Source organism: Barbus barbus (genome assembly GCF_936440315.1).
Source record: "Barbus barbus genome assembly, chromosome: 12".
NCBI lineage: Eukaryota > Metazoa > Chordata > Actinopteri > Cypriniformes > Cyprinidae > Barbus > Barbus barbus.
In genome coordinates this window covers 12250119-12271283 of record NC_136740.1, presented here as the reverse complement: position 1 = coordinate 12271283, position 21165 = coordinate 12250119, and the positions used below count along the sequence as shown (strand labels likewise).

General features: G+C 35.8%; 1 protein-coding gene across 1 annotated transcript; it reads left to right on the top strand.

The window, feature by feature from the left end:
- Window positions 1–3016: 3016 nt before the first annotated feature.
- On the top strand, window positions 3017–20828 carry LOC306878526 (rap guanine nucleotide exchange factor 5-like; the record flags this gene model as incomplete). The annotated part of the gene is made up of 9 exons (XM_079430968.1): window positions 3017–3139; window positions 4971–5036; window positions 6004–6110; window positions 7112–7233; window positions 7445–7613; window positions 17184–17265; window positions 19318–19369; window positions 20436–20506; window positions 20745–20828. 9 exons carry the CDS (start codon window positions 3017–3019, stop codon window positions 20826–20828), a joined length of 876 nt encoding a protein of 291 aa, XP_079287094.1.
- Window positions 20829–21165: the final 337 nt, after the last annotated feature.

Below are 21165 nucleotides of genomic sequence, written 5' to 3'. Positions count from 1 at the left end.
GCGGCAGCACATGTAGGCAGCCTGTGTTGCCTGCCACATGACGACACAAGCTAAGCCTTCATCGATGCTGCCTCCGTGGCGTTCTGCAAATTCAAACAGGTCCTCGCAGGGTGAGGGGCACTCCATCACCATAATATAATCCAGTCTAGCAGTTGGATTATTTCTGGAATGCTGGGGCCTCTGTTGGCGAGGATGTGCAGTGCAACCTCTAGTGGAAGTGGCTTGGAATGACCTGGCTAGAGGAAATACAATTTTTAGAAAGTAGAGAGCACAGCCTACTTAAGATACTGATATATTCCACATTCTCCGTCTTTGCGACATATTTCACTGCTACCTAATAAATAAAACAATAAACAGATTGTTAAAAAGTATTTACAATTAATATAAATGCATTGATCAAATTAATCCAATTCAGATGATTAATCTGCTAGCTAGATATTGTAAGCAAAAAATGAAACCTAAATCCATCCTGCAGACGACTCCCCTCATACACAGCTCCAAAAGTCCCTTCACCCAGCATGTTGCCGATCACACAGTGGCAGGAATTGATGACTATTAAAGGAAAAACAGGCTTAGTTGAAATATAAAGCATTGATTGCAGTGTTGTCCAATTCTTGTTTAATTAAAGATGCAGTCCGTAACTTTTTTTGGTTAAAAATTATCCGAAATCATAAGTACATAACCAGCCAGTGTTCAAAACTCTCACCTTGCTTTAGCCAGATTCACAACAGTTATCTTATAATAATGTTTTCTAATTTGAGTGGTACGGATAGGTTTTCGTGGGAAATTTGAGCATGCTGCTGCGTCATTACGTCACGTCTGTAAACATAAAGAAGTTGTCCCGGCTAGTAGCTATATTGCATGTGAGGATCCTGCAAGTGGCGGATCGTTAGCCTTTTCTCATAGCAGCTAAAATAATTAAATGTATCATTTTGATGGTGGATTTTAATCCAGAAAGGATTATGTGTTTTTGAAACACATGTGAATGAAATTAAATTATATTCCAGTTTTAAATGTGCTTCTGATTACAGATAGCCTGGGATTACACAAGATTTGTATTTTAAAGAAAACCAGTTCGAACTTCGAAGGGAGTATAATTTACTTTTTGGATTAAAATAATTTCTTAATATGGAATTCGAATGGCATGACAATTAGATTAGACTGGACAGAAATTGAAATCTACATGCTAATACACACTATACTCAGTCACGCAATGCTGATGTTGTTAACATGAATAATTTCAGAATAAAGTACAACAATAATAATAATTTGCACGGTTTGATGTGATATGAGCTAACCGATCTTTAGATTAAATCGCCATTGGTAGCGCGATTTATGGTAATGGTTTTTTCCTCAGTTGGTCAGAACAAATGTGGCAGACTTGCTACTTACTTGTTCAGATGGCAATATATGGTGAAAATTCTTATTTGGGTCATATATTCAAAGATGTAGGCTATATTCTATGATTGCGAAGTACAGTAAATATCCACACTGTCGCGATGACTGACAGTCACACATACTCCTCAAAACAGATTCATGCGCGCTCTAGCCATGCCGGAGCACAGCCCACGCAAGGAAGATAACTCCGCAAGCAGCTGCAATTCCACGTTTTTTCCATTTTTCTCCAGTTGCTTTGTCAGGTGACACAGAGACCTCTGTGGAACTAACTGAAGTTTGGATGACATTGATGCTCCAGTTTGATGTGGTGCAGACTGGAGTCTGGGCAATGTCGTTGCTCCAGTTGGAAGGGGTGCGCCGGACTGGAGTCTGAGCAATATAGGCACTCCAATCAGAAGCTGTGCGGTCTGGAGTATGGGTGATGTCAATGCTCCAATCTGACACTGTGCATACTGGATTCTGGGTGACGTCAGAGCTCCAGTTTGATGCAGTGCATGATGGAGTCTGTGTGATATCAGTGCTCCAGTCTGATATAGTGTAAAAAGTCAGGCAAGCATAAATGTTCCAGTCAGATGATGTCTGGGTGAAATCCTTACTCCAGTTCGATGTGGTAAAGACTGGAGTCAGGTCGGCACTGCTCCAGTCAGATGCAGTACGAAGGACTAGAGCCTGGGCAATGTCAGCGCTACAGTCTGATGCTGTATCGACTGGAGTCTGAGCGACATTGTCGCTCCATACTGGTGGTGACTGGAGGACATCTGCATCAGGATGAACAGCAAGATGTTCCTCTGCTGCAGGTGAGACTTCAGGGTCACTGCCTGAAGTTTCCTGATGATTGTGATACTCTATAGTACAGATGAACTGCTGTAGTGAATTCTGATCTAAACCAAAACATTGTGTTAATCAAACAAAATTAATTATTAATTGCATAGTGGATACTCATATTACTGCATCTAAGCTGTTAAATAGTATTTAATTTTTGGATCCTTGTACATATTCTTAAAACATGCCATTTACCATCAGGACTTCTTCTAGATGGTACTTCCACTGCGTCAGTACCCTGAGCCTCATCTTCACCCTGAACTGAGCTGGCCTTCCTGCTGTATTTTTGACCAGCTCTCCAACAAGAGGTCCGCCTCCACAACCTAAACCTCTTTTTCTTAGAGGTGTTCGCCTTCCACCCTTTGTTCTTTTTCCCATCCACATCCTCCTCTCCAACACCAATGTACACACGCCCAAAATCTTTTTTCTGCCACATTGCAACGAGAGCTACGTTGACCCATCGATATCGTGATTTAGCAGCCGAATGTTTCACCGAGAGTTTTATGATTATTTTAAATAATTTAATTCAGGTTAACACTGCAACAGTAATCAGTGATCTCATAGGTACAGCCCACTCACGTGACATGTTACCTTTTTCAACCCCACACCTATGTTTACTCACGTGTCAGCCATTGTCACGATGTCTGCTGTGTGTAAACGAGCCCTGTACTTTTTCTGGTTATAGCCGACTATCGATTTTATGTGCACACCTGTTGGTCAACATCCGGCACTGATTTCTATGTGGGAATCCGTGCTTTTCACTTCCAACCTGTGCTGACTTGTCCTGGACTGGGAGATGGTGGACGAGAGTCCGACTGGTTCTTTTAAGGGTCTCATAAATAAAGAAGATCACAGGAGCAGAGCTGATCCTCCTCTCTTATTGAAGAATGGCTCTCAGCTTAAGAAGAACCTGGAAGTTGTAAGTGTTTAAAAACTGACTTCACTTGCACTTGTGCTTGCGTTGTTGCACATTTATGTGTAGTATTTGTTTAAAGTTTGTTTTGGAAATGACTCCCAACAGTGACTTTGAGAACAGCTGATCTAATTCATTTCATTGGACAGGCTGTAATATGAGATTGGTTAAAGGGAAACTAGTAGGGTGGGATTTTAAACCTTGAATGAGGTGAATGTTTCTTCAACAAAGACAATGTCAATGCAACAAGATATTTCAGATATTGTAGCCTCATAACAACGAGACCACTGAAATAATTATACAAATAAGTTTTAGTTGGTAAATTGATTATATATAATGAATACCTATTTATTGTATGTATGCATGTACACCAGAATATTTTGATAGGGTCTGTAAGATTGCTGTATTTTTTTGTTTTGTTTGAAAGAAGTATTTTATGCTCACCAAGGCTGCATTTATTTGATCGTGAATACAGTTCGATGTTAATATCGATATTCAGTAGCCCAATTCAAAAGTAAAATATTATTGCAACTTAGAATAACTGTTTTCTATTTTAGTATGAATATTTAAAAATGTAATTTATTTCTGTGATGACAAAGCAGCCATTATTCCAGTCTGCAGTGTCACATGAGCTTTCAGAAATCATTCTAAAATACTGATTTGGTGGTCAAACATTTTTTATAATTATCAATGCTAAAAACGCTTGTTTTGCTTAATATTTTGTGGAAACCATATTTTTTCCCCCCAGGATTCCTTGATGAATATATATATATATATATATATATATATATATATATATATATATATATATATATATATATATATATATATATATATATAAATAAAAACACTACACACACACATATGTGACCCTGAACCACAAAAAGTGTCAATTTTTGAAATGGAGATTTCTATATCGTCTGAAAGCTGAATAAATAATCTTTTCATTGATGTATGGTTTGTTAGGATCGGACAATATTTGGCTGAGATACAACTATTTGAAAACCTGGAATCTGAGGGTGCAAAAAGATCAAAATATTGAGAAAAGTAGTTTTAATTCATTATATTTATCTTTTAGAAGTACATGTAATTTCAGCTATCTGAATATTAATATGTACCATGTAATATAATTTCAGTATTGCATTTTGCATGTTTTGAACTTGCAAACACTTTTTTTTCACAGAGCAATATACTTTTCCTAAAGTAAAGTCGAATTTGACATCTTTGACATCTGTTTGTACAAATGGAACAGGTCTCAAAATAATTCAAATGTTTGACAATAATAACTAAAGCCGCTTTCATTTCATCACGTGTTGCTGATCTCTTTATTATGAAATAGCATTAATAAATGGCCCCTGTTGTTTCAACAAATTCTAGACATGGGGGTTAGAGCTGCTCTTTACACTGACAACAAAAATGACTTCACCGTGTGTTTCCCCAACAACCCACATGAGTCATTTAGCTAAAGTACACAATGAGCTTTCACTACAGGCTGTGGTTTCTTTGGAGACACAATTCTGCCAGCTACCTGTATATTTCACAATTCTGTTGCCTGTGTTTTGATATTATAGCATAGTTTTTATTGTTTATATGGTCATTTGTTGTGTAATCTGTACGTTCTCACAGGTCTATGTTTCAACCAATCTGATCTTTCAACAAACTTACATTTTGTAAATAAAAGTGGTTGAATTGGAAAACCTAGACATGATGTTGATATGAATGAATGTTTTATGTAATCGTCATCACGGCGGTTTTAAGATGAGAAACTGTGTTGTCTCAGGGCAAAGAGCTGTATTGTGTTTTTTTTCGATGTTTAACCTCTTTCTCTCTCTGGTAGATTATATCTCAGAAGCAGCCTCCTGAGTCCACCTGCTGTTCAAATGCAGGACAGACTAGACACAAGGTATATCATGCATTTACCTCCCATTGTTGTTCTCAGCCCTTCAGGGACTTGAAAATCGGGTTGTTTCATGGTGTCAAAGTGTAATTCATTTGACAGAATAAAGTTATTGTCAGCACTTGTTTTCGGTTACATAACTGTTAATATGCAGCTTCCTGAACAACTGGAGCTTGAGATTATTAAAAACACATCATGGTAAACACATGAAGAGTATTTACAGTTTATACTCTATATTTTGAGTAAATAGTGTTTAATATTTTGTTCTTGTTTTAACTGATCGGCTGAGAAAACAACAGTAGCTGATGACAGACAAATAATAAAAGCTGTGAAAATGGACCATAAAAGACGTGTCTGTAAAATCACCAACACCTTCCAGAAAGCTGGTGTGATGCTCTGACAATCTACTGTCCTCAGGAGACTTTGACACAGAATTACAGATGCTACACAGCAAGATGCAAACCTCTGACCAGCACCAAAAATAGAAAGGCAAGATTAGAGTTTGCAAAAAAGCACAAAGGCGAGCCAGAAGAGTTTTGGAACTGTGTTTATGGACCGATGAGACAAAGATGAACCTTTATCTAAGTGATGGGAAAGTAAAAATGTGGAGAAAAAAGGGAGCTGCAATGATCCCAAGCATACAGCCTCATCTGTAAAGCATGGTGGAGGTGTTGTCATGACATGGGCATGCATGGCTGTCTCTGGAACAGGCCCTCTCAACTTTACTGATGACTTAATGTATGATGACAGTAGCAGAATGAATTTGGAAGGGTATAAATCCATCTTGCCTACCAATATTCAAGAAAATGCCACCAGATTAATTGGGAAGTGCTTCATATTGCATCAGGTCAATGACCGATTGTTTTATTCTGACCCTCTTATCTTGTTTCTGTCCTGACAACGTTATCAAATTTTATTGTCAAAATCGTTCTGCTTTATCATGACTTAAGAATGTTCTCTATGTGTTGTGAAGGCTTGCATGAATAATGTACCTTGTGCTGGCCGAGCGCTGAGGAATGCTTTCTTATCCAACGGCCAGGATAACTGGAAAGCACATATTAAACTGGCAAGAATCATCAGGTAGGTTTCACTGCAATAATGTATGATTTCTGGTTATAATATACGGCCATTCACGCCAAAGGCTGATAACTATAGCTATAAAGTTTAACCCTTGTATGCTGTTGGGGTATTTAAAAAAAAAATTAATAAAATGATGGCACATTTTTCATGTCATCACCATGAATGAAAGTAAGAAATGTAGATCTTCTTTAAAGTGAATTTTGCATAAAATGTTGGTATTTATATAAACATGTATATATAAAATTATTAGAAATTGAGGCAAACTTTAAAAAGTACCATAAATCTAATTCTGTAACAATAGGGAAGTCCACATCACAACTACAATATAACTGTGGCACAGGAATAGCATCATTGGAATCACTTTCAAATTTCCTGCTGATGTACGATAAAACATTGACAGCCAATCAGAATTCAACTGAATTTAAGGATCTCAAGCGTTGAAATCAGCAGGCGACATAACTGTAGCATGCTATTATAATAAACAGAACGTTAACATCTGTTTAACATTATCATTATAGTTATCATTCTTAGTGTGAACAGGCCTTTAATATGAAGTATCACGTATAGTTGGGCCAAAAGTCTTCACACTGAAAATATAACTATAATAAATAAAAAGGTTTTGGGATTTTGAATCATCTTAGAACATATGTTATGATATAAAATAAGATCTATTTCAGATTCTGCACATTTAATTCAAACTTCAACAACTTCAAATCTTTCAACAGTAAATCATTTGGATATACAATACATCACTCAATCATTAAATATTTCACAATTGAACTTTGTAACTTAAGACTGAGAAACTGATTTACAAGTTTATTTATCAAGTCACATTAACAATCCTTTTATGTATCAAAATGTACAAAAATGTAAAAGTGGTTTATAAATCTTTTTTTCAGCCAAATCTTAGCCAGTGTTTATTTATTTACTGAAAGCATTATTATAATGGTTTTATTTTGTTTAGTAAAATGTTTTCCTGTTCTCATCTGGCATATTCTCAGGAGGACATGTATAGGTCTGGAGCTTGTGGAATGGCTGATGGATCGTTGTGAATTTATCCAGAACAGGACGATAGCTTCCAAAATCTGGAACATTCTCCTTGGCTTGGGCATTCTGCTTTCAGGTGCATAGACATGCTGTTACTGTGAATGACGGGATCGGAGGCACAAGCATATGCTGGAGAGTTTGGATGATTTATTGATTATATTATAAGCACTATGTGCATATTGAATCTGCAAAACGGCCTGGCTCCCCCTGAGGTGGCTGAGCAGAAAAGAAAGTCTAGACTGCTTTGTGTCAGATGTTTAACCCTGTTGTTCCCCTGTTGTGTCCAGTGGAGCAGAACAGTGTATTTGAAGACTCCAGATCTTTGTACCAGTTCACCTTTGAGGAATGTGAGGCCCAGAGCTGTGATTTCAGAAATCAGGTCAACTGGACGAATGCAGTACATCTGCTGCTACAGCTGGTCCCATACGTGCAGCTCCGCGGTGGAACCCAGAAGCGGTGAGCACATGTTTACACACAAAGCTTAATGATAGTGTTTTTTTCTTAGGTTGAAGGTCATTAAGTATCTTGTCCCACAGGATTGTAAAACTTAATAGCTTAAGCCAGCACTAACAGAACGTGCCTGGACCCGAAAACAACCTTTACTGATTACCTTAGCAGAGCTAAACATATACAAAAGAGGCTTTTAATTACTACGTCAGTTGTGATTATTTAGAACTTGGATTGTTTTTCTTGGCTTGGGGCCCAAAATATTATTTTGATGCAGGCTAAAGTTTTACATCTGTTCTTTATCAGCACCTCTCCCAGTGGACCTCAACTATTTTTTTTTTTTGCTAGTTGACACTTGTATGATTTTCTTTAAATTAATTTCTGCTTTCCTAAATTCAAATTAGAATTTAAATTCTAGTTCCTGTTTGCTAAATTCTAGTTCCTGTTCAGATTTAATACAAATCTAGGAATAGAGTGCTACAAGTCCTAAAACCCAGACATACAGTGCCCTCCATAAGTATTGGAACAGTAAAGACAAAATTGCTCTGCTGGCTGTGGAGTCAAGACATTTGCAAATATGATGAAAAGATGAATATGAGACAAAACTACAGAATGTCACATTTTATTATTAGCCGTTTCAACACATACATGTTTTACCAAATAAAAAGAACAGCACTTTTAGAGTTCATCCCACTCATTGATGTGAGCATAAGTATTGGGACAGCTGAACATGGCAGATATAAAAGATTAAAAGCTATTATTTAGTTGCAGATCTCTTGCACACAATCACAGCAGTGAGTCTGTGACCCATAGACATCACCAGACTCTTGCTCTCATCCTTTGAAATGGTTTTCCCAGCCTTTAATGCAGCAAATTCCAATTGTTGCTTGTTTTGGGGGAGTTTCTGCCTTTACTCTCCTCTCCAGCTGGTGAAATTCATGTTCCATCGGATTTAAATCTGGAGATTGACTTGGGCAATCTAAGACTTTCCACTTCTTTGCCCTTATAAATTCCTTGACTGAACTGCAGGGTGTTTTGGGTCATTGTCCTGATGCAATATGAAGCACTTCCTAATTAATCTGGTGGCATTTTCTTGAATATTGCTAGGCAAGATGGTTTTGTACCCTTCCAAATTCATTCTGCTACTGTCATCATACATTAAGTCATCAGTAAAGTTGAGAGGGCCTGTTCCAGAGACAGCCATGCATGCCCATGCCATGACACCACCTCCACCATGCTTTACAGATGAGGCTGTATGCTTGGGATCATTGCAGTTCCCTTTTTTTCTCCACATTTTTGCTTTCCCATCACTTAGATAAAGGTTCAGCTTTGTCTCATCGGTCCACAAACACAGTTCCAAAACTCTTCTGGCTCTCCTTTGTGCTTTTTTGCAAACTCTAATCTTGCCTTTCTATTTTTGGTGCTTGTCAGAGGTTTGCATTTTGCTGCGTAGCATCTGTAATTCTGTGTCAAAGTCTCCTGAGGACAGTAAATTGTCAGAGCATCACCACAGCTTTCTGGAAGTTGTTGGTGATTTTACAGACACGTCTTTTATGGTCCATTTTCACAGCTTTTATGATTTGTCTGTCATCAACTACTGTTGTTTTCTCAGCCGATCAGGTCGTTGTTGGTTGCTGGTGGTTTCCAAACTCTTGATTTCTCATGCCCTTTGTTTTTGCTAGAGCTCTAACTGACTTCATCTTTTCTTTAAGCATCCAAATTACTTGCTTTTCACTCAAAGTCAGCTCCCTCGTCTTCATCCTGGTTTGTGTATGTCATCGAATGCAAGATTCAGAATGCAGAAGTAATGGATATAACTGAGACGACACATTCCTTGCTTTTAATATCTGAAGAATTAATGCAACAGGACACAGCTGATCACTTAGAAAGACCTGTGAGGCAACGTTTCCAATACTTATGCTCACATCAGATAGAGGGATGAAACTCTAAAAGTGCTGAACTTAGCTGGTAAAACATGTATGTGTTGAAACGGCTAATAATAAAATGTGACATTCTGTAGTTTTGTCTCATATTCATCTTTTAATCATATTTGTAAATGTCTTGACTCCACAGCCAACAGAGCAATTTTGTCTTTACTGTTCCAATACTTTTGGAGGGCACTGTATATGAATAATACTAATACCACATTGATTATTTTTTTAAAAGCTTTTATGTGTCTTTAAAAAAGGCAGTTGCTAACAAGTGGCTAAAAGGGACTAAAGAGGTTGTCTGGGACATTAAATGTCATAATGCTGAACTGGAAAAATCGTCCTCTTCTACAGCTATTCCTCATACTCTTTCAAACTATTCTAACTGACACTTTCCAAGCTGTAGATTTTAAATTAAAGTTGTCAGAAGCATAATTGTGGTGACCATGGTGTAGTTTGTTTTTATCCTGCGTTTAGCTTTTTATTGCTGGTGATTGTTTTTAAAACTGCAGTCCGTAACTTTTTTTGGTTAAAAATTATTCGAAATCAATATTTGAGCAAGTACATAACCAGCCAGTGTTCAAAACTATCGCCTTACTTTAGCGTGATTCACAACAGTTAGCTTATAATAATGTTTTCTAATTTGAGTGGTGCGGATAGGTTTTTGTGGGAAATTCGAGCATGCTGCTGCGTCATTACGTCACGTCTGTAAACATAAAGAAGTTGTCTGCTACTAGGTTATCACATGTGAGAATCCTGCAGGTGGCAGATCGTAGCCTTTTCTCACAGCTGCTAGAATAATTAAATGTATCATTTTGATGCGGGTTTTAATCCAGAAAGGATTGTGTTTTTGAAACGCATGTGAATGAAATTAAATTATATTCCAGTTTTAAATGTGCTTCTGATTACAGATAGTCTGGGATTACACAAGATTTGTATTTGAAAGAAAACCAGTTCGAAGGGAGCATAATTTGCTTTTTGGGTTAAAAGAATTTCTTAATATGAAATTCGAATGGCATGACAATTAGATTAGACTGTACAGAAATTGAAATCTACACGTTAATACACACTATACTCATAGTCACGCAATACTGTTGTTGTTAACATTAATAATTTGAGAATAAAGCATAACAATAATAATAATTTGCATGGTTTGATGTGATATGAGCAAACCGATTGTTAGATTTAATCACCGTCATAATGCTAGAACACAAATTAAGATATTTTTATTGGAATCTGAGAGCTTTCTGAGTCAGAGAGCTCTCAGATTTCAACAAAAATATATGTATTTGTGTTCCGAAGATGAACGAAGGTCTTGTGGGTTTGGAACGACACGTGGGTGAGTAATTAATGATAGAATTTTCATTTTTAGGTGAACTATCCCTTTAAGCAACTGAACACCAGTGGGCGGGGCCTATGGTGAGAAGATGACTATTCGTTAATGTCTTGCTCTGGAGGCGGTGTTTATGCAAACATTTGTGCCTGGGTGACATCATCTTGCACCTCAGATCCAAAATGAGCCGTTTTTGGAGCTTGATTAAATAAATAAATCAATAATCAATCAATAATCATTTTATACCGGTCCTCACAGAAAATTTTTCACAAAATAAATAAAAATACATATTTACCAAAAAAGGTGTAGGCCGAAGCCTTGCTTATTATGCCTACCCTTTATAAATGGTTAACTGAATGGGCAACACTTTTCACTAAGTTAAAAAATACAAAATAAACAATATTACAAAAACATTTCCCAAAATGTACATACATAATTCAAAACAAACATAACAAAAATACACATTCCAACTATTACTTCAGTATTTTAACAATGCATTCACAATTTATTAATACCAAGTCATATAATTATTTATACATTTTGTTAAATTTGCAAAGTGAATTACATACTTTTAATTCCTTATCACATTTATTCCATAGAATTACCACTTTGATAGATAAACACCTACTTTTAACATTAGTTCTTGCCCTTACTTTTTTAAACATATTATTAGATTAGATTATACTGACTTTCTCTTATTTTGAACAGCCTCTGAATACAATTTGGAAGTAAATTATTATACACTTTGTACATTAACTGTGGTGTATATAAATCAACTAAATCTACAAATTTTAATGCATGTAAATTAAACTAATAACTTTCCTTTGTTACATATATATTACATTTAAATTGGATTTATAAGTGTGGCCCCACACCTCCACACAATAAGTAAATGCTTTGTTTATAATGAGGAGGACATTTTAAGCTACAGTTAGGGAAAAAATTATTTGATCCCCTGCTTATTTTGTACGTTTGCCCACTGACAAAGAAATTATCAGTCTAAAATTTTAATGGTAGGTTTATTTTAACAGTGAGAGACAAAAAAAGAACAACGAAAAATCCAGAAAAACACATTTCAAAAAAGTTATAAGTTGATTTGCATTTTAATGAGTCAAATAAGTATTTGATCCCCTTTCAGTCAGAAAGATTTCTGGCTCCCAGGTGTCTTTTATAAAGGTAAGGAGCTGAGATTAGGAACACTGTTTTAAAGGGAGTGCTCCTAATCTCAGTTTGTTACCTGTATAAAAGACACCAGTCCACAGAAGCAATCAGTTAATCAGATTCCAAACTCTCCACCATGGCCAAGACCAAAAAGCTGTCCAAGGATGTCAGGGACAAGATTGTAGACCTACACAAGGCTGGAATGGGCTACAAGACCATCACCAACCAGCTTGATGAGAAGGTGACAACAGTTGGTGCGATTATTCGCAAATGGAAGAAACACAAGATGGTCAGATGAGGCCAAAATCAAGCTCTTTGGCATCAACTCAACTCGCCGTGTTTGGAGGAGGAGGAATGCTGCCTATGACCCCAAGAACACCATCCCCACCGTCAAACATGGAGGTGGAAACATTATGCTTTTGGGGTGTTTTTCTGCTAAGGGGACAGGACAAGTGCACCGCATCAAAGGGACGATGAACAGGGCCATGTACCGTCAGGGCCAGGGCTGCATTTCCCAAAGGCATCGTAAGCTTAAGTACATCATAGACCCATTGAACCAAATGGAGCTACGATCAATTTAGGCTTACGATGCTTTTTGGAAACGCAGCCCAGAGCATTGAAAATGGGTCGTGGATGGGTATTCCAGCATGACAATGACCCAAAACACACAGACAAGGCAACAAAGGAGTGGCTCAAGAAGAAGCACGCCAAGGTCCTGGAGTGGCCTTGCCAGTCTCCAGACCTTAATCCCATTGAAAATCTGTGGAGGGAGCTGAAGGTTCGTGTTGCCAAACGTCAGCCTCAAAACTTTAATGAATTGGAGAGGATCTGCAAAGAGGAGTGGGACAAAATCCCTCCTGAGATGTGTGCAAACCTGGTGGCCAACTACAAGAAACGTCTGACCTCTGTGATTGCCAACAAGGGTTTTGCCACCAAGTACTAAGTCATGTTTTGCGAAGGGGTCAAATGCTTATTTCCCTCATTAAAATGCAAAACAATTTATAACTTTTTTTAAAATGTGTTTTTCTGGATTTTTTTGTTGTTCTGTCTCTCACTGTTAAAATAAACCTATACCATTAAAATTATAGACTGATAATTTCTTTGTCAGTGGGCAAATGTACAAAATCAGCAGAGGATCAAATAATTTTTTCTCTAACTGTATGAAACTTGCATGATATTTTTATGGTACAAAGACCTCTTATATGCCCAAACATCAAGGGCCAGCTTTATTAACAGCTTGTGCCAGCGCAAACCGTCTTTTGGCGTCAAAATGGTACTGCCAGGATTTACTAAAGACGCGTTGTGAAGAATTAGTGCTGAAAAGGCGTGGACAAAGTTATTTTTTGTTTTTATTTGGAATGCAAGAAGAACAGGAAACTATCGTTTGCCAAGCCATGTTATTTTTAATTTGGAAATAAAAGATGACTTGGAACCCTCAACTAGGAGTCATGCAATACCAGCTCTATCAAAACTTCTTGCAACCTCTTTTTGCATTTTTTTGGCCTCCTGTTCTTTTCAACGTACTATGGCTTCTTTATTCTTTTTTTGAGACTGCTCTAATTTGAGCTGCGCTTGGTATATTGCGTTGGTTGATATGTAAATGAGATGTTGCGTCTGTGTTCTTTAATTTGCGTGTTGTTAGTAGCTAATTCACCCGCAGAAATTTCCACGCCCATCGACGCTCTTTTGGAATTCTGCTCTCGTGCTAATTTGCCCTGTTTGGTAAAACTGGCCCCAAGGCAAATTTTATTTCTTATGTCATCATGACCCCTTTAAGCTTCAAAATTCGTAAAAATGTTGTGTTCACTTGTGAAGACTGTGTAAGAATCCAACTTTTTCTTTTTTTCTGTAATAATCGAAATGGCAATGGAAAATCCTATTGGCTTTCTTTCGATGGATCAATTAATATACCCATCACTTTATTGGGTAAAATTAGTAGGAATTAGGAGCATAACGTGTTTTTTTGTTTTTTTTTTGGACTTGAGGTAACATCTGCATTTATTGACTTGTTAGTCTTTAGTAGCCTTTGGCTTTCTTTCTTCTGTGTAACATCAAAGATATTTTTACAACTGTAAAATATCTTATTTTCTGCTTCGCAGAAGAAACAAAATTATACAGGTTTGGAATGACAAGGGTGATTAAATTAGGACAATTTATTTTTATTTTTATTTTTTTGGATGAATGATCTCTTTAAGACCTGAACTACAATAGGCAAATGGGGCTTGGCATAATCTGCGAACTATGTTTTACAAAACCAATGACCTGTAATATGGACAGCGCTTGTAGATGATTGTAGGCCTTGTAGAAAATATAATGTACATTCATCATTCAGGATTTCTCCATGAGCATACATACTAATGTAGTAACGGCAGCTGCAGTGCCAGCCTTCACCAGCAGATGTCTGTGTGAGAGTGCGGGAAAGATGAATGAATTTGCTCCAGGCTCTGTCTGTCTCACTTTCAGATATTCAGACAGACCCAACCTGTTCAGAGTATCGCCCCACTGCACAGCGCTCTCCTTTTGACCTTCCACTGTCTGTCAAAGCATATCTCGTCACTTCTCAGACATGTCAGTATAAGATGCAGCCTATCCGGCTGTTTTTCACTGCCTCTGCACTTTGGTTTGTGCTTTTATGCTTTGTTGACATTTCATAACATCTTTTAAAAGTTTTGAAACATTATTGATAGCTCCTCAATTAGGTTTAAAAGTTCTGAAGTTTTGGGTGTAGTTATGATGTCTTTATAATTTCTAGATATCTTTAAAAACAAAAATATATTTTTATACACAACTTTTTTTTAAATACACAAATCTGTTTATATGTCAAAAATGTACTATAAAAGATTGTACATAACATTACAATAAATATTAAATGTAAATAAATGATAAAAAAGGAAATCTTTAAAAATAAAACATGAACATTTTTATTAAATTACACAACTTGTTACACAATCTTTGTCAAAAAGTACTATAATACATTTTACAAAACATTACATATTAAATGTAAAAATTAGAAATGTAAAATGTATACATGTAAATATAATGAACAACATTTTATTAATTTGCCCTTTAATAAAATAAACAAAAACTAAAAAAAATCTGTCAAATGTATTATAAATAATAAATACTTTTTCTTATGTAAAATACTAATGTAAAAATGATATTAACATGACAAATGTAAAATTTCACACAAAATACTATTCTTTATAAATTAAATGTAACATTAAATAAAATTCATAACATTTTATAAAATATTTCAGCATAACTATTTATGCATCAAAATGTATTCTAAGAATATATTTTTTAATAATATTAAAATAAATAAATTGTAAAAATTATACATTGAAAATTAGAAATGTCAAAAAATGATACATGTACAAACATAATTATACATTTAAATTGATTAAAAATACCTGGGGCTAGTGAAAATATTAGCAGGGCAAGTAGAAATCTGAAAAAGTACTCAATGCTGAGCCTTGTTGAGCTCCTATGAGCCTCAAAGAGTCGTGCAGCTCTGGCTTCACTCACCCAGATCAATGACGTTTAGCACTTTGGTAAACCGTACGTAATCAGGAGGTCAGCGGACATATAGAAGTTGAGCTATAGGTCGTGTCCCTCTGCATCATTTCCTGTCTGCTGGGAAAGTCGGTCAGGTTCTGTCCTAATGGCTTTGTCTAGGCAGGATGTCCATCTTTAGCGAGATCAAACCTGTTTTTAGGTCCCTCTGTCTGTGCCTCCGTATTAAGCCAGTGTGATTTTGGGACATTATTTTGGAGTTTTGCTAGTGTTCTAGCCAGCACAGTCACAACTCTCTGTTGTCTAAACAGCTCAGTGTGAAAATAAAAGATTGTTTTTTGCCTTAGAGTGATGTTGTCAGATGGTCATACTAAGAAACGTTTTGTATTAGTGTTTCGTGTGATTTTGAGAGAGGTTTATACCATGCAGTAAAAGGTAATAATATTTTCCTTGCATCTTGTGAGTATAAGTGTACACATCTTAATCTTTCTTTTAATTAAATGATAAATTACTATTAAAAATGCAGGAATAATGAGTGATACTATTAGTTTAAAATATTTAGATTTGAATATATTTTAAAATGTAATTTATTCCTATGAATATTATTACTAAAGACTTCAGAATCACATGAAATCATGCAGAAATCATGAGAAATAATACTTAATAATTTAGTGGGAACCATGAATTTTTTTTATCAGTATTGTTTTATTAATAGAATGTTTAAAATATCTAAAAGAAAAGAAATGCTACAAGACACTACCTGAATTAACCTATTTTTTTTTTTTTCTTTTTTTTTCTTTTTACAAAACGGTCAAATTATCTGATATTTTAAGACTTATTAACCTTGACACACAGTCATAATGGATTCTGCCTTGAGTTGAGTTGGTTATACCACATGACTTTAATCTGGTAGACAAAAGTTTTACAAATAAGAAATAATCATGAAACGCTATTAAAAATACTATTTTTAAACGTTTCCTTTAAAAATCTTTGACTTTGTCTCCTAAAAAATATCTAAATGAATTGCAATTAAGAATTTAAAACAAGATCATAATAGAAAAAAGTGTGTTTGTGTATATGTTTAAATGACATTTGTGACCCTGGAGCACAAAACCAGTCTTAAGTCGCTGGGGTATATTTGTAGCAATAGCCAAAAATACATTGTATGGGTCAAAATTATAGATTTTTCATTTATGCCAAAAATCATTAGGACATTAAGTAAAAATCCTGTTCCATGAAGATATTTTGTAAATTTCCTACTGTAAATATATCAAAACTTAATTTTTGATTAGTAAAATGCAATGCTAAGAGCTTAATTTGGACAACTTTAAAGGCGATTTTCTCAATATTTAGATTTTTTCACACCCTCAGATTCCAGATTTTCAAATAGTTTAACCATAATAAACCATACATCAATGAAAAGCTTATTTATTCAGCTTTCAGGTTATGTATAAATCTCAATTGACCCTTATGACTGGTTTTGTGGTACAGGGTCAAATTTTTAAGCAAATTTTAAAATAATTGATCCAGACAGAAAAAAAGAAAGTTATGTTATTGACCCATTAACATAGTACCATGTCCAAGAAAGAAAAAAAAACTGGCTGAGATTGCAGTGTGTTATAACTGTTTTATTTTGTTCTATAGCTATAAAGAAGATACACAGAAAGCATCTGATGTATGTAATCCAGTTCTTCAAATGAGAGCTTTGGAGCATCTAACTTCAACGGTAAGAAAGCTATATCATTATCTTTTGAGTTTTTTATTTTATTCATTTCCAAATCCTGCATTTAGGAAATTTACATGTGAGTGCACACATCCAATAAGACCAGTTTCACACCTAAAAAAACATCTAACAACTAGTGAACCTGTCTTTTTCTGACAGTCTTCTCCCCACAACATACAAAAGGTTTAGTACAGAGCATTTTCAGTTGCACAGAAGCCCTGTTCCACCTGCGCTCTGTCCGTTTGAGAGCCAGCAGCTCTGCTGTAATGACTGAATCAGTACATTACTGTGGCCATGCGGCGCGTGCTTAGCTTCCAGCTATTAAGGTAATGTTGCAGAACCTCTCCTCAAGGTGGCCTGTGCACCTGCAGTCACCTTGGCAACAGAAATATAAGGCCACTTCCTGTGATTCAGACAGGGTGGTCATTAGCATCGGACACCCTGGGAAACTGATGATGCTCACTATAAATTGCATCTGAACCTTTGTATTGCTGTGTTCAGCTGAACAGTTGAGATGCTCAGTTTAATGGCTTAATCAATGAACGGTATCTTTTACGTGTAGCTTGTGGTGGTGTTTTGGACACATCTATGCATAATCGGTAACTGTAGGATTTAGAGCAAAACCTAATAGTAAAATCAACTTGGCAAAAAATCTAATTTGTGGAAATGCCATAGGGGTTTGGCAAAATATAATATTTATGTAAAGTTTACGATAATAACTGAGGTTTTTTTCTTTTTATTCACAGATAAATTTGTCAAACGTAATTAATTTCTATGCAAGTGTCCAATCCTAAGAAGGTTCCCTTGTCAGAACATTGTGGCCACCATGGAATAAAGTAGCTTTTTCTAGGCCATATAAATTTGTCATTTTTAACCGTATTTGTCATAGACGTGCACATCAGTTCATTTGAAAAATGAAGCTGATACACTGGTATATCAGCAAAAAAAACCTGATTGTTGCTTTTTGTTTTAGATAATGAGCTGTGGAAAACCAAAAGATTTGATTTGATTTTTTTCAAGAACAACAAAAAAAAAAAAGTACTGTAATGAGCTGAAGATCAAAATATTGAAATTAGTATATGTACAGGACACTATATCAATTATGCAATTTAGATAAGCAGAAGATACTTCTTTTAAAACAAATTTAATAATAGCAATTATTCTAAGTGTATTGGCCAGCTTCATCCTTAAGGTACAATGCTATTGTGAGTCAAATCAGGAAAAAAAATGTGGAGACAAAAATCATGTTCCCTCCGTAAATGATGGTGATGTTCACTTCTTTAGGTTTTTAGTGGAAACGGTTACTTAGTGCCGATCATTTGTAGTTGGCTTGTGCGGGGTCACAGTGACACGGATCCCAGTCCAGCTCCATTCCTCTTTGGCCTGAGTCTGTACACTCAGAACAGGGGCTGCCACGTCTGACGTCCCCATAGGACATGTAGTTTTTATGGGCCACTAAGCACAGTTAAACACCTCCACTACACACCTGGTTTACTAATGTACAAACCTCCCCTGGTCAGACAGCAGATGGACTTCCCTCATAAGTGACTGAAATTTGCTTTCAGATGCTTGATGGATCGGATACATTTGTATTCATAATGTGCCATGTGCTGTGGGATTTCAATGCAGAGTCTTTGCCTCAGATCACAGGGATTTGGGAAGAGTGCAGTCAGACCACGAATAGATCACTTGAAGTTTTTATGGATTCTCAAAGGAATAATAGAACAGTTGGGAAATCAAAGGCAGTCATGCTTAAAAGAATAAGTAATGCTGTCTTTTTATCCCCCTGCTAAAGACAAACTTCCAAGTATGGATCAATTTAGAGAAGTGGATGTTTTTCTCTGTTAAAACAGAGCTGAAGTTTAATGCAGAGCATGTTGAATCATAGCTTCAAAGTATTATATATCTCTTCGGAAACTGAAAAAGCACAGACCCACTGAATAATTTCCCAAGCAGCAGCATGCTCGTGATAAAAGGTTTCTGTAAGTTTTGAGTCCACTATATCTGAATATTTGAAAAAAGAACTAACCATATTATGATTTTATCTTTTAATAGGTGCAGAATGAACTCCTGGCAGCTCTGGCTCGCAAGGCACAGACTAAATCAAGTAAGGATTATTGTGTTACTTTTTAATTGGGTTTTCGGCATTAAGTAAGTATTTGTCTAGATTCTTCACCTATCAGCATATATTTTTTATAGATGTATGAAGAGTTTATTTGCAAAAACAAATAACACAGTTTTTTTTAATTTTCAAAAAACATGTTTTTTATTATGTTATCATGTTTTTATTGTTTTATGTAGTTAGTTAGCTGTTTTTTTAGTTATTTTTGAACCTAGTCAAAATAACCCAACTGCAGTTTGATTGAGATTAATTGGATTGCACAATGAATATCTGTTTTTGCAAATAAACTCTTCATATATAATATAATATTATCGATTGAATAATGTATAAATCACTACTTCTTTACTTTTCATCACCAAGGTTCAGGAGTCTGTTCTCAGTGAGGTCTCATTTGAGAATAATATAGGTGCCGCTCAGCTCAATTAAAGCTAGGACCTTCATGTCACCTGTGGTATTTGCCAAGGATACATTAAATGACTAATGGTCAATAAAAGTGGTAACACGTTAATATAAAATTTAGTTTGTTAATAAAAATAAAATAATGCATTGTACATTGATAGTTCTTGAAACGTAATGAAGTTAACAAATTTAACTTTACTATAAAGTGTAACCTATTTGTCTTTTTTTGGGACACTTTTTCTTAGGTGTTCCCCCTCACACTAAACTCCTATTAACATGCTGCTTAGTATTTGCATCTAGTATTTTCAGTTATTATTTAAATTTCATTGTAAGTGCTTTGCTATAACCCAAATTTTCCCAAAGTAACCCCAAGTCAAAATAAAATTTTTGTAGATTTTCTTTCAAGTAACACATTTTTATTTTTTTTATGATTTTAGTTAACGATAATCCTATATCAAATGGAACCCCGTTTTTAAGTGTTACCATAGTATAAACGTACCATAAAATTATAGTAATGTTGTTTTTGTTAATAGTGTAAGATGGTGTTCCACATGAACTGGAATATAAATCTATATTGCTCCAAAGAAAAGCACAAAGCCAGGCAGTCCATCACACTCCACTGGTTCTCAGCTGTAAATTTCTTGTTTTCCAGTGATGGAGGAGAGCAGTCCACAGCACAATAGCAACACCCCAGGATCCTCTCCCAGTCCTGCTGTGCGCAAGGTAATGAGAAAACAGATTCCAAGGCAATGGGCTTAACATTGACAGTGTGTGTATGTGCTAGTCTGCATATATGTTTTGCTGAGCTCAACAGCTGTCCAGGTTGTCCTGGGCTGTCCATATGTCCCCTGATTGAGCACCGCTTTCCCGCAGCTCAGTCATCAGTAGAAAGCCCTTGAACTGGCAGAAAGAAAAAGAGCCTGTGATTGGAGATAGATGAATACTCTATACTGTGTGTCAGAACAGAGCCTTGTGCCTGACTGTGAAGTTCTCAGCCTTTCCACAGTGCAGTGTAATAGCTGATGGTTCAGTGCAGCACATCTGATGGGACTGTGATCAAGACAACAAAATAGCAGAGCTTCACAAGGACAAATAATGTTTCAAAGGCAGCGCTGTACAGATTGTAATACATACACCATATCTTGTCAGAGTACTATAGATTTTTGGTTCAACCTGTTTGCTTAAAGCGGCAACCCAACACCAAACCAAAATTGTTTATCGTACAAATGTAAACAAAATGCCTTTAAAATCAAACACTGAAATTTAGTAGTATTACCACAAACTGCTTAGATCCCAAAATATTCAAAATTATTAATATGACATGGGCTGAATTGGAAAACGCCACAGATTTTGGCTGCTATAACCAATAATTATTTATGTTT